At 37.4% G+C, this 14294-nt stretch overlaps 1 protein-coding gene across 2 annotated transcripts in view; it reads left to right on the top strand.

Annotated features, from left to right (window-relative positions):
* Nucleotides 1-14294, top strand: part of LOC126249062 (CUE domain-containing protein 1) — a 254013-nt gene that overhangs the window by 132621 nt on the left and 107098 nt on the right. For both annotated transcript variants that reach the window (XR_007545599.1, XM_049950719.1), the window contains exon 6: nucleotides 11417-11533. Coding sequence is in view for 1 of the 2 variants with exons in the window: in XM_049950719.1 (XP_049806676.1) it covers nucleotides 11417-11533 (117 nt within the window). In the remaining variant the exon portion in view is untranslated. The remainder of the gene's footprint in view (nucleotides 1-11416; nucleotides 11534-14294) is intronic.

The raw sequence follows: 14294 nt of genomic DNA, 5'->3' as shown, positions 1-14294 counted from the left end.
TTCAAACCAAACTTTGTTGAGAGCTGCTGAATTGATGTCTTGTAGCTGATGAGATCTTATAAAGACATTAGTGTAAAAATGACAGGTAGAGTGATTTCAGAGGAGTGGAATGTCTAGTTTGTAAACTGTGATTTATTCATTTCATAATGTACATTTTCAATTGACTAGGTTTGCATGCAGTAGACATGTCAGAAATGTAAGTACAGTTACAATAATTTTTACACTTGTAAATAATAATATGATACTAAAATTCCAGAAAAAGACAATGTGCTATTTATGGGAGGACTTCACTGCCTGGCTAGGAAAGGAGAAGAAATACAGAAAGAAATGTTGGATACTGATGGAATAATGCTAAGCACACAATATGATCCTGAAATCCACAGCCTTTAAAAAGCTACCTCAAAAACAGAGAACATGGGTTTCACCAAACCAATACCTTGGTAAATGCCAACTCGATCACATGACAATCAAATTGAAGTTCCATACAGAAATACAAAAGGCAAAGTCCTCAGAGGAGCCAACTTAGATTCTGACCACTACTTTTCTAAAACAAAACTCAAAGTCATCCCCAAAAGGAAAAACAGAACCAACAACCCCAAAAGAAGAAAATATGATCCAAATAAGATGATAACTCCAAGTAGTTTCCCCTCAGAACTGAAGATATTCAAAACCAAAACCAGCAAGGAAAGCAGAACAATTAGTTCCCATATCAAAAGAATAAAAAAAGCCAAGAAGACCAACTCCTCTTTCAGATCAATGAAAACTTTATCAAAATCAACACAAGGAATTTTTGTAAGACTTTTAAACGCATAATAACCAAATACATCTCACTGACCCTACAGCTCCAAGACAAAAACGGGAATATTCTGTCAACAACAGGTATAATTCCAAAATATTGATAGACTATTTCAGAAACCTTCTCAACTGTGAAGCACCCACAGAAAAATTGACTTTAAAGCCTCAGCAATAACCAGCCCTAACTCTGAGCCACTTTCCACCAAGGAACTACAGTCAGTCATTTCAAATCTCAAAAACTGTAAAGCCTTGGGAGAAAACCAAATCACAACTGAACCTTGGAAAAAAATCAATAAAAATGCCGTAGACTCTCTCCAAAACATCTTTGAAGAAATCTGGATAAATGAAAGAATTCCAGATGAATGGAAGATGGCTCTCATCCACCCACTTCATAAGAAAGGGTCCAATACAGATACCAACAACTACAGAGCAACCTCGCCCCTAGAAGTAACATTCAAGATACAGTATTCTTTAAAGTCCTACTAAACAGAGCAGAGCCCCAATTAGACCATCAACTTGGAGAATACCAAGTGGGTTTCAGGAAAGAAAGATCCTTCCCAGAACAAATCCCTAACCTCAAAAACCTCATGACCTATCAAAAATGAAGAGCAAAATCGTGTGTTATCCACTTTCATTGGCTTTAAGAAAGCGTACAACTCAATAGACTGGGAATCCCTCATATCCATACTAAAAGCATTAAATCTAGACAACAAAACCACAAACCTAATCAGAGAAACCCTTACTAACACATACTCCAATGTCAAATTCATGGGAAAACTCTCCAACCCATTTGAATTAGAAACTGGTGTACAGCAAGGAGATGGACTCTCCTCACCGCTATTTAACTGTGACCTAGAAAAATTAGTCAGAGAGATCCATAGTTGAATCTGACTAGGCACAAGAAACAAAGGCATCAAAGCCAATTGTCTAGAATTTGCAGATGATATAGCCCTTATAGCCAAGACCTAAAAGAAGCTAAACAACAAACCCTCGAACTTAGAGAGAGAGAGAGAGAGAGAGAGAGAGAGAGAGAGAGAGAAAAGGCTGAAAAAATAGGTTTCTAGATCTCCTTTGAAAAGACCAAGATAATTATAAACATAAAAAACCCACCATAATATTTTAAGGTGGGAGAATGAGAGAGAGAGAGAGAGAGAGAGAGAGAGAGATCATCAAAGAATTCAAATATCTTGGAGACTGGATCAGTTGGGAGAGACGCACCAAATGATGCAGGAAGCCTACAATGATGAATGCTTAAGCCATAATCGGTACAAATGGTTCACACAGTTTAAAAATGGCGACCCTCATTCTGAATGCCTTTTGAAGTCTGCCAACGATGCTCATGACAGGATTGTCAGTGCAATTGTGTGTGCCAATCGAAGACTCAATGTGCAGGAGATTGTAGAAGAATGTAACATTTCAGTTGGCTCATGTAATGAAATCCTGTGAGAAGGAAATGACCTGAAATGTGGCGAGACAATTCATTGCCCTTGCATCATGATAATGAACCCACACATTCATCCCTCTTGGTGCATGAGGATTTCACAAAAAACAAAATCACTGTGCTGCCTCATCCTCCAAATTTTTTAGACCTGCCCCTTGCAAACGTTTTTTATTTCAAAAGTTGAAAACCATGTTGAAAGGATGAAGATTTACAATGATAGATATGGTAAAAGAAAATTCACAGACGACGCTTGACCTGACCTAGCAAGGGGCATACCAAGAATGCTTCCAGAAGAGGAGACGGGAGTGGTGTATCAGTTGTGGAGAAGAGTATTTTAAGGAAACCATGCACAATAAGTAAAAGGTAAGCACAGAAAAATTTTGTGGCCAAAGTTCTGGAATTTTTTGAACAAATCTCACATACCAAAAAGTTCCTCTCAGGGAATGCAAAAAATAAGACATTACAATAAAGTAATCAAACTGGAAGCCTGTATGCAGCTGAAACATTTTCCATCACCAAGAATGGCTTAGTTGAAGGGCTGGAGATCAAAGAAAGGAAGCTACCAAGAAAAACCCTTGGCCCCGTATTCAACAATAACAAAGTAGTTCACATAAAAAATGAAACCGTTTACTAAACTACTGAAAAATTCTCTAACACAATGAGGAAAAGTGTGTATATGTTGTATCCAGCTCATATTACCAGTTCGTCCTCATGAATTCATCCATTGAGTAATAGCATTTTAGTATGAGTGCCTCATACATCATACATCTTTCTTTTCAGTGGGCCAAACTTCATTGGCATTAACTTGCTCTCTGTTAATTTATTATAAATTTTCATTCCTGTGTACTGAGGTGTTGGGGAATACAAGTTGAGACTGTGGGTACGAAGCTCAATGTAGTTTTTCTTTCTTGTGTCACGTGTTTGAACAAAATGGTTTCCCTCAAATAATTCCTGTTTGTATGCAAGTAGGTGCTAGTCTCATAAATATGAGGAGGTGGGAGAGCTAATGTTTGAGTTTTCTAACTTATAGAGTACAAGGTCCTTTATGAAATGCAGTGCACATATTCTGAACAATTTTTTTCTGTGCCTTTTAGAACCTGCACTATGTTAGTTTCTCCTCCAAAATATACCATATCTGATAATAGTTTCAAAGGAACTTGAATATTACACTACTTTTCGTGTGTCCATGTCAGCTGCAGTTGATAATAATTACAATGGAAATGCAGAGCTGCTCAGTATGTTAGCTAATTTCTTGATGTGTGCCCCCACCCAAAATGCAGTTCTTATCAAATTTAATCTTAAAATTTTGACTGAAATGATTTCTTCTATATCTTGTTTGTAGGGAATAACCTTGCTCTGCTCACATTTTGACAGTTTGAATTGCATCAGTTCGGTCTTAGATATGTTTGGATTCAACCCATTTAGCAGAAACCGAGTTTCTAAGGTGCTGAGGATATCGATCAGTGGTTCACATATTGTTTCCTCATCCTCAGTTTCAACTAATGCAGAACAAACAGAACTGATGGGGAGCTGATCTTTAATCATAAATCATTAACATACTCATAGAACAGAATATTTGAAGGATTTAAAGTTCAGGTACAAGGAATAAAAGCTTTGAAAGTTTGCTGATTACTTTGTAATTCTATCAGGGACAGCAAAGAATTTAGTAGAGTAGACAAATGGAATGGACAGTGTCTTGGAAAGGAATATAAGATGAACATGTTGCCAAGGTTGTTTTGACTACTGGAGCAGTTTCTCTGGGAAGCCCTTACACAGCCTTCATATGGTCCCGAACTCTCCCCATGCGTTTGTCATACTTTTGTAGCTCTGAAGAAAGCCATTTGTGGCCGGGAATTTGTTTCAGACAAAGAGCTCTTCGCCTGGGTACAATTATGGTTCTGTAGACAACTGCAAGCATTTTTCCATGAAAGTGTTGACCGTTTTGTCTCACAATGGGACAAATGTATTAACATGTTTGATGATTACATTTGAAATATGGAGCAATATTTACTTTTTTCCATCTGTCTTGTTTTCATTTGGCTGCTCTTTATACATTTACAACGAAATCATTGAAACACCTGGGTATTTGAGTTGGACTTAACAGTATTATTTCCTAGAGGGTTAATTTCCCAAATTTTTTGGTTACAGCCTTTAACAGCTAATTCAGATTTAATGAAAGACCAGACAACCTTATATTAATAGTTGAAAATTATCATGTTGTTTGCCTTGGTGCCTTGACAACTCTTTTGAATGTAATTGTGTAAAGTATAACATGTTCAATTAAATCAGTATTCGTATTACATTTCAGTTGTCTTTGCAGCTGCCTTTTCCTTACAGTGAAAATTTTTATGTCCTAGGTGATCCACTTTAATTTATTTGTCACTTAATTGCTTCAGCTCTTTGTGGAAATCTTTCATTGAAGACATAGGTCACACCAATATTCAAGAAAGGTAGTATGAGTAATCCAGTAAATTACAGGACCATATCATAAACAGGATTTTGGAACATACGTTGTGGTCAAACATTATGAATTACCTCGAAGAGAATAGTCTATTGATACACTGTCAATATGGATTTAGAAAACATCATTCTTGAGAAACACATCTAGCTCTTTACTCACACGAAATGTTGATTGCTATTGACAAAGAATTTCAGATTGATTCTGTATTTCTAGATTTTTTGGAAGGCTTTTGACACTGTAGCACACAAGCGGCTTTTATTGAAATTGTGAAATTGCGTGCTATGGAATATTGTCTGAGTTATATGACTGGATTCATGATATCCTGTCAGAGAGGTCACAGTTTGTAGTAAGTGATGGAAAGTCATTGAGTAAAACAGAAGTAACATTCCCCAAGGTAGTTTTATAGGCCCTCTGCTGTTCCTTGTCTATATAAACAATTTAGGAAACAGTCTTAGCTGCCATCTTAGGTTGTTTGCAGATGATGCTGTTGTTTATTGTCTAGTAAAGGCATCACAAGAGCAAAACTAATTACAAAACAATTTAGAGAAGATATCTGTATTGTGCAATAATTGGCAATTGACCGTAAATAATGGAAAGTTTGAGGTCATCCACATGAGTGCTAAAAGGTTACATGATAAGTCAGTCAAATCAAAAGGCTGTAAATTCAACTAAATACATAGGAATTACAATTACAAACAACTTAAATTGGAAAGAACACATAGAAAATGTTGTGGGAAGGAAAAGCGAAGACTCCTTTTTATTGACAAAACACTTAGAAAATGTAACAGATCTACTGAAGATAGGATTAATGGAGTACATCGAGAAGATTCAAAGGAGAGAAGCACGTTTTGTGTTATCAGGAAATAGTGTAGAGTGTCACTGACATGATATAGGATTTGGGGTGGACATAATTAAAACAAAGGCGTTTTTTGTTGTCGTGGAATCTTATCATGAAATTTTAATCACCAACTTTCCCCTCCAAATACAAAAATATTTTATTGATGCTGACCTACATAAGGAGAGATCATCATCTCCATAAAATAAGGGAAATCAGAGTTTGCAAGAAAAGATATAGGTGTTCGTTTTTTCCACACACTGTTCAAGATTGTAAAAATGGAGAATTATTGTGGAAGTGGTTCAGTGGACCCTCTGTCAGGCACTTAAGTGTGATTTGAAGAATATCCTTGTAGATATAGATGTAGATGTTGGCATAGATGTAGAAAACTATTTATATCTTTTCAGAATTATGTTACTTGAGGTAAAGTGATCACAAGACCATTTTCTCTCCTTTTGCTTATTACTAAACGTGAAGAATTTCTTTGCCAAAATTCCTTCTCATAAGGACTTTCATACCTCAAGTGTTTCTATCTGTGGCGGCTCAATGAGCAATTATAAATGATCCAAGGCACCTAAATCTACTCAAAATTTACACTCATCTTCTTATACGTATTTAGTTAAAATATTGGAACTTCCTGGCAGATGAAAACTGTGTGTTGAACTCTGACTTTAACTTGGTACCTTTGTCTTTCACATGCAAGTGTTCTATGACTGAGCTGTCTAAGCATGACTCAGGACTCACCCACAAAGTTTTATTTCCACCAGTACTACATCTGAGGTAAAGGTTTCAGGGTGGATTGTGAGTTGTGCATGGATAGCTCAGTCGATAGAGCATTTGCCTATGAAGTGCAAAGGTCCGAAGTTCAATTGCAGGTCTGGCACACAGTTTTAATCCACCAGCAAGTTTCAGTTCAGTGCACATTGTGCTGCTGAGTGAAAATTTATTCTGAAGTTAAAACATTGTTGGTACATGTTAATGACTGGCTGTTTTTTCATAGACTCAAAGAAATTCAATTTGAAACCACATTTCTTTACTAGTGAATCTTGAAGCATGATAGCTTCCACTTGTGATATCAGTGTTAAATGAAATAATGGTACAGCATTACTGACCGGGAGATCTCCCCTGGTGTTGTTTGGTCACCTGGTGCAAGTATTTCTATTTGACATCACTTTGGCAACTTGTGCATTGAGTAACGACGACACACACACACACACACAGTGTGTCGCCAAGCGAAGAAAATCTCGGACTTGGTCAGGCGATGAGCCAAGGCCCCCATGATCAAGAGGCAGCAACGCTAACTACTATACCATTAGCAGCAAATGTATCAATGTTACAATTAGTAGCTATTACAATTTTTTTTTTTAATTTTCTTTCTGCAAAGATCTTTTAGCATATTTCACAGCTTAGATAGGAAGAGTTCTGTTATTGATCTTCCTGGGTTTCTATATATTTTAATAAATCTAACATATGATGGCAAGTGCCTTATTTCTACATATCATTTGAAATTTCCAATTGTGTTTAAAATTTTAATTGTGTGCACAGTAAACCAGTGCTCATTTGGACATCTAACTAATATTTGCACATTCTGACAGAATAATTACCAATTTGTTTGTTTTAAAGCTTATGTTATTCGAAGCACCAGTACTTAACCCATTTTACAATGCTCTACCCTGACACAGTAATAATATTCTTTAGCATACGTCTTTTTGGATAATGGTGTGCTTTGTCTTTCTTATTTCCACACATATTTTATCACTCCTATCACTACTTACCAGTTTCCCTTATTTTTTATAAACTGGGAAGTACTGTGAACATCATACTAAATATTTTTGTGTGTAACCTATTTAGATGTAAACCAACTTTTATGACACACATTTTATGTAGAAATTACTTTGACTCGATGAATAGCAGTCCTTGCTTATTGCATTGTTCTTTAATTTTGCCTTTTATTTTTCTGTACATGTCTGTCTCTTATCAGTTTACTGTATACAAGTACATTGCCACTGATTATTAGCCTTGAATTGTCTAGAGGGTTCTTGCTGTTCGAATTACGTTCCTTGGATGGTTAATGATTTCCTCTTTGCTGCTGCTTCTAACGGAACTTGCACCCATGCGGATATAAACACCTTTGGGATTCCTCTTATGCTTATCTTTTGCTCTTTCTCTTGAATTTAAAATATTGTTGAAATGTTTATTAATTGGTGCCTCCTGTTTCCTGATTGAATGTCAATTTTGGATTTAGGAACAACTAAGTTTTAACAAGCAGTCATCTGTAATGAATTATTCGCTTTGTCTTACTATGATGCTTCTTTTTCTGTAGCATGTGTTACTCTGGTCCACTTACATTTGTTTTGTGCCTTTGTATCTTCAGTCTCTTTTTCTTCCATAATGGTACCTGAATAGTTTCTGAATCAGTCATTTGTATCACTCCATATTTGCTGGTTTACATTCAACTATCACTGAAGTTTTTCTCAAGCACAATGATTTTCATGCTTCAATGCAATATTTTCCTTCTTTAGCAACTACAGACCTGCATTCACAACATTAGTATCACTTTGAAGAACACGAATGATTTTGGCTTTAGAACTCAATGTGGAATGTAGTTGCACATTTTCGGCACTTGTACAGCTGTGGCATGACTGTTGAACATCGTCCTTTACACATTGTGAATTGTGGTTTGTGTGTCTTGTAACATACATAATCTAAATTACTTGATTCAGGTACAGGACACACATCAAATTGTGGTAAAATTTCACCACATATAAAGAACAGCTGATGTTAACAGACAGCATCATAATAATAATACAGTTCTCGTATGTTGTTGTTGTTGTGGTCCTCAGTCCTGAGACTGGTTTGATGCAGCTCTCCATGCTACTCTATCCTGTGCAAGCTTCTTCATCTCCCAGTACCTACTGCAACCTACATCCTTCTGAATCTGCTTAGTGTATTCATCTCTTAGTCTCCCCCTACGATTTTTACCATCCACGCTGCCCTCCAATACTAAATTGGTGATCCCTTGATGCCTCAGAACATGTCCTACCAACCGATCCCTTCTTCTGGTCAAGTTGTGCCACAAACTCCTCTTCTCCCCAATCCTATTCAGTACCTCCTCATTAGTTATGTGATCTACCCATCTAATCTTCAGCATTCTTCTGTAGCACCACATTTCGAAAGCTTCTATTCTCTTCTTGTCCAAACTATTTACCGTCCATGTTTCACTTCCATACATGGCTACACTCCATACAAATACTTTCAGAAATGACTTCCTGACACTTAAATCTATACTCGATGTTAACAAATTTCTCTTCTTCAGAAACGCTTTCCTTGCCATTGCCAGTCTACATTTTATATCCTCTCTACTTCGACCATCATCAGTTATTTTGCTCCCCAAATAGCAAAACTCCTTTACTACTTTAAGTGTCTCATTTCCTAATCTAATACCCTCAACATCACCCGACTTAATTCGACTACATTCCATTATCCTCGTTTTGCTTTTGTTGATGTTCATCTTATATCTTCCTTTCAAGACACCATCCATTCCGTTCAACTGCTCTTCCAAGTCCTTTGCTGTCTCTGACAGAATTACAATGTCATTGGCAAACCTCAAAGTTTTTATTTCTTCTCCGTGGATTTTAATACCTACTCCGAATTTTTCTTTTGCTTCCTTTACTGCTTGCTCAATATACAGATTGAATAACATCGGGGAGAGGCTACAACCCTGTCTTACTCCCTTCCCAACCACTGCTTCCCTTTCATGTCCCTCGACTCTTATAACTGCCATCTGGTTTCTGTACAAATTGTAAATAGCCTTTCGCTCCCTGTATTTTACCCCTGCCACCTTTAGAATTTGAAAGAGAGCATTCCAGTCAACATTGTCAAAAGCTTTCTCTAAGTCTACAAATGCTAGAAACGTAGGTTTGCCTTACCTTAATCTTTCTTCTAAGATAAGTTGTAAGGTCACTATTGCCTCACGTGTTCTAACATTTCTATGGAAAGCAAACTGATCTTCCCCGAGGTCGGCTTATACCAGTTTTTCCATTCGTCTGTAAATAATTCGCATTAGTATTTTGCAGCTGTGACTTATTAAACTGATAGTTCGGTAATTTTCACATCTGTCAACACCTGCTTTCTTTGGGATTGGAATTATTATATTCTTCTTGAAGTCTGAGGGTATTTCACCTGTCTCGTACATCTTGCTCACCAGATGATAGAGTTTTGTCAGGACTGGCTCTCCCAAGGCCGTCAGTAGTTCTAATGGAATGTTGTCTACTCCTGGGGCCTTGTTTCGACTCAGGTTTTTCAGTGCTCTATCAAACTCTTCGTGCAGTATTGTATCTCCCATTTCATCTTCATCTACATCCTCTTCCATTTCCATAATATTGTCCTCAAGTACATCGCCCTAGTATAGACCCTCTATATACTCCTTCCACCTTTCTGCTCTCCCTTCTCTGCTTAGAACTGGGTTTCCATCTGAGCTCTTGAAGTTCATACAAGTGGTTCTCTTATCTCGAAAGGTCTCTTTAATTTTCCTGTAGGCAGTATCTATCTTACCCCTACTGAGATAAGCCTCTACATCCTTACATTTGTCCTCTAGCCATCCACGCTTAGCCATTTTGCACTTCCTGTCGATCTCATTTTTGAGACGTTTCTATTCCTTTTTCCCTGCTTCATTTACTGCATTTTTATATTTTCTGCTTTCATCAATTAAATTCAATATTTCTTCTGTTACCCAAGGATTTCTACTAGCCCTCGTCTTTTTACCTACTTGATCCTCTGCTGCCTTCACTACTTCATCCCTCAAAGCTTCCCAGTCTTGTTCTACTGTATTTCTTTCCCCAATTCCTGTCAATTGTTTCCTTATGCTCTCCCTGAAACTCTGTACAACCTCTGGTTCTTTCAGTTTATCCAAGTCCCATCTCCTTAAATTCCCACCTTTCGTATACATACATATAATAAAATGTAACACTTTATTACCTCTTGCTCAAGTGATCATTTCATCCTCTATGAATTCTTCTATTGAATAGTAGCATTTCTCCCACAAAATCTGCTGTAGCCTCATTTTTAAAATTTCTGGCTTCATATTAAATATGTTTTTGCCCATTAACATTTCAGATAAACTTTTGTGCAGTTTTTGTCGGACCAAAAATTGTACTTAACACGCTGCATTCCTTTCACTACACGGTTTTTACACTTCCAACATGAAGAAACATTTACATTCAACTTTTTTGGAGTGTCATGTCAGTACACATTCCTACATGCACCATCCTCAAACTGGTCACTGTAGCAAACGCAATGAAGAAGAGTTCCACATATTACCAACGGGTTTGTGAGTCTATTTGTGAGACAAACTATAGCCACAACTTACAAAATAAGCTGATAATGTAATGTTATTGGATATAAAATAAACTGTTAGTTTATTATGATAAAGGTTGCTTCTAAAATTCGAAGAACCCTATTTCTGAGAGACATGATTATACATACGTGTCATATAATTAAAATGGTGGTAAAGTTGGAGATACTTGGTTTTATGTAAAATTGTTCTGATATTGCTGTAATGTATTCACATTCGTTAGAGTATATGCATCATATAACAAGTTGTGTAGCCCAAATGTAAAATGTACAAAATATTAATGGAGAAGGTGGTAGAATATTTTTGAAGTATTACTCCTCACCATCATTGATGTTGCAATAGAAACCTTAATGTAAGCATAAGAATTAGATATTTTCTCTGTGCATTCATTTACCAAAGCTGTGTAAAGATAGGACTCTATTTCCCCTGTAATCATTTGTGTATATTTTTCTCTAAGTCTTAATTAAAGATGATGTTTGTGTTTTGGCTTGTGAATATCTATTTAATTTGCATGCTTTGCTTTTGTTCCAGACCAAGCAGATGAGAGCCCTCCTGAAGAAACACTTGCACCATATCCCTTAAAGCCATTGTCTGCTGCGCATGATGAGGATGACATATTCAGAGAACGTCTGCGTAACATGGGAAAAAGTATGAAATGCAATTTATCATCATATATTGTAATGTTTGAGAAGGCTTGTAGTGAATTCAGACAGGAAGAAAATCTTTGCAAAACAACTTCTTCGGTGTTGTTATATATCTCATAGTGAAATTCTTCAGACGATTTGTGATTGCCAACAATATTTGGGGAGTGTATCAACACAGGAGGATTTAGCTATTACTCTCATCAGGAATTATGTTTCAGTTCTGTATTAGGGAATATTATGCTTTAAAGTAAGGAAAGGATGAATATCTTACTTAACTTGGACAAAAATCTCGTGAGACTGCCAAAACTTTAGTTCTGGGAACCTCCCCCCATGAACCATGGACCTTGCAGTTGGTGGGGAGGCTTGCATGCCTCAACGATACAGATAGCCCTACCGTAGCTGCAACCACAACGGAGGATTATCTGTTGAGAGGCCAGACAAACGTGTGGTTCCTGAAGAGGGGCAGCAGCCTTTTCAGTAGTTGCAGGGGCAACAGTCTGGATGATTGACTGATCTGGCCTTGTAACACTAACCAAAACGGCCTTGCTGTTGTGGTACTGCGAACGGCTGAAAGCAAGGGGAAACTACTGCTGTAATTTTCCCCAAGGGCATGCAGCATTACTGTATGGTTAAATGATGATGGCGTCCTCTTGGGTAAAATATTCCGGAGGTAAAATAGTCCCCCATTTGGATCTCCGGGCGGGGACTACTCAAGAGGACGTCATTATCAGGAGAAAGAAAACTGGCATTCTACGGATTGGAGTGTAGAATCTCAGATCCCTTAATCGGGCAGGTAGGTTAGAAAATTTAAAAAGGGAAATGGATAGGTTAAAGTTAGATATAGTGGGAATCAGTGAAGTTAGGTGGCAGGAGGAACAAGACTTCTGGTCAGGTGAATATAGGGTTATAAATACAAAATCAAATAGGGGTAATGCAGGAGAAGGTTTAATAATGAATAAGAAAATAGGAACGCGGGTAAGTTACTATAAACAGCATAGCGAATGCATTAAATTTAATAGTCATGGGTGACTGGAATTCAATAGTAGGAAAAGGAAGTGCAGGAAACGTAGTAGGTGAATATGGAATGGGGGTGAGGAATGAAAGAGGACGCCACCTGGTAGAATGTTGCACAGAGCATAACTTAATCATAGCTAACACTTGGTTCAAGAATCATAAAAGAAGGCTGTATACATGGAAGAAGCCTGGAGATACTGACAGGTTTCAGATAGTCTATATAATGGCCAGACAGAGATTTAGGAACCAGGTATTAAATTATAAGACATTTCCAGGAGAAGAAGTGGACTCTCACCACAATCTATTGGTTATGAACTGTAGATTAAAACTCAAGAAATTGCAAAAAGGTGGGAATTTAAGGAGATGGGACCTGGATAAACTGACTAAACCAGAGGTTGTAAGGAGTTTCAGGGACAGCATAAGGGAACAATTGACAGGAATGGGGGGAAAAATACAGTAGAAAATGAGTGGGTACCTCTGAGGAATGAAGTAGTGAAGGCAGCAGAGATCAAGTAGATAAAAAGACAAGGGCTAGTAGAAATCCTTGGGTAACAGAAGAAATATTGAATTTAATTGATGAAAGGAGAAAATATAAAAATGCAGTAAATGAAGGAGGCAAAAAGGAATAGAAACGTCTCAAAAATGAGATTGACAGGAAGTGTAAAATGGCTAAGCAGGGATGGCTAGAGGACAAATGTAAGGATGTAGAGGCTTATCACACTAGGGGTAAGATATATACAGCCTACAGGAAAATTAAAGAGACCTTTGGAGAAAAGAGAGCCACTTGTATGAATATCAAGAGCTCAGATGGAAACCCAGTTGTAAGCAAAGAGGGGAAAGCAGAAAGGTGGAAGGAGTATATAGAGGGTCTATACAAGGGCGATGTACTTGAGGACAATATTATGGAAATGGAAGAGGATGTAGATGAAGATGAAATGGGAGATACAATACTGCACGAAGAGTTTGATAGAGCACTGAAAGACCTGAGTCGAAACAAGGCCCCAGGAGTAGACAACATTCCATTAGAACTACTGACGGCCTTGGGAGAGCCAGTCCTGACAAAACTCTACCATCTGGTGAGCAAGATGTACGAGACAGGTGAAATACTCTCAGACTTCAAGAAGAATATAATAATTCCAATCCCAAAGAAAGCAGGTGTTGACAGATGTGAAAATTACCGAACTATCAGTTTAATAAGTCACAGCTGCAAAATACTAATGCGAATTATTTACAGACGAATGGAAAAACTGGTATAAGCCGACCTCGGGGAAGATCAGTTTGCTTTCCATAGAAATGTTAGAACACGTGAGGTAATAGTGACCTTACGACTTATCTTAGAAGAAAGATTAAGGTAAGGCAAACCTACGTTTCTAGCATTTGTAGACTTAGAGAAAGCTTTAGACAATGTTGACTGGAATACTCTCTTTCAAATTCTAAAGGTGGCAGGGGTAAAATACAGGGAGCGAAATGCTATTTACCATTTGTACAAAAACCAGACTGCAGTTATAAGAGTTGAGAGGCATGAAAGGGAAGCAGTGGTTGGGAAGGGAGTGAGACAGGTTTGTAGCCTCTCCCCGATGTTATTCAATCTGTATATTGAGCAAGCAATAAAGGAAACAAAAGAAAAATTCGGAGTAGGTATTAAAATCCAGGGAAAAGAAATAAAAACTTTGATGTTTGCCGATGACATTGTAATTCTGTCAGAGACAGCAAAGGACTTGGAAGAGCAGTTGAACGGAATGGACAGTGTC

Source organism: Schistocerca nitens, chromosome 1 (genome assembly GCF_023898315.1).
Source record: "Schistocerca nitens isolate TAMUIC-IGC-003100 chromosome 1, iqSchNite1.1, whole genome shotgun sequence".
In the NCBI taxonomy this organism is placed as follows: domain Eukaryota; kingdom Metazoa; phylum Arthropoda; class Insecta; order Orthoptera; family Acrididae; genus Schistocerca; species Schistocerca nitens.
This window is presented reverse-complemented; position numbering and strand designations above follow the sequence as displayed.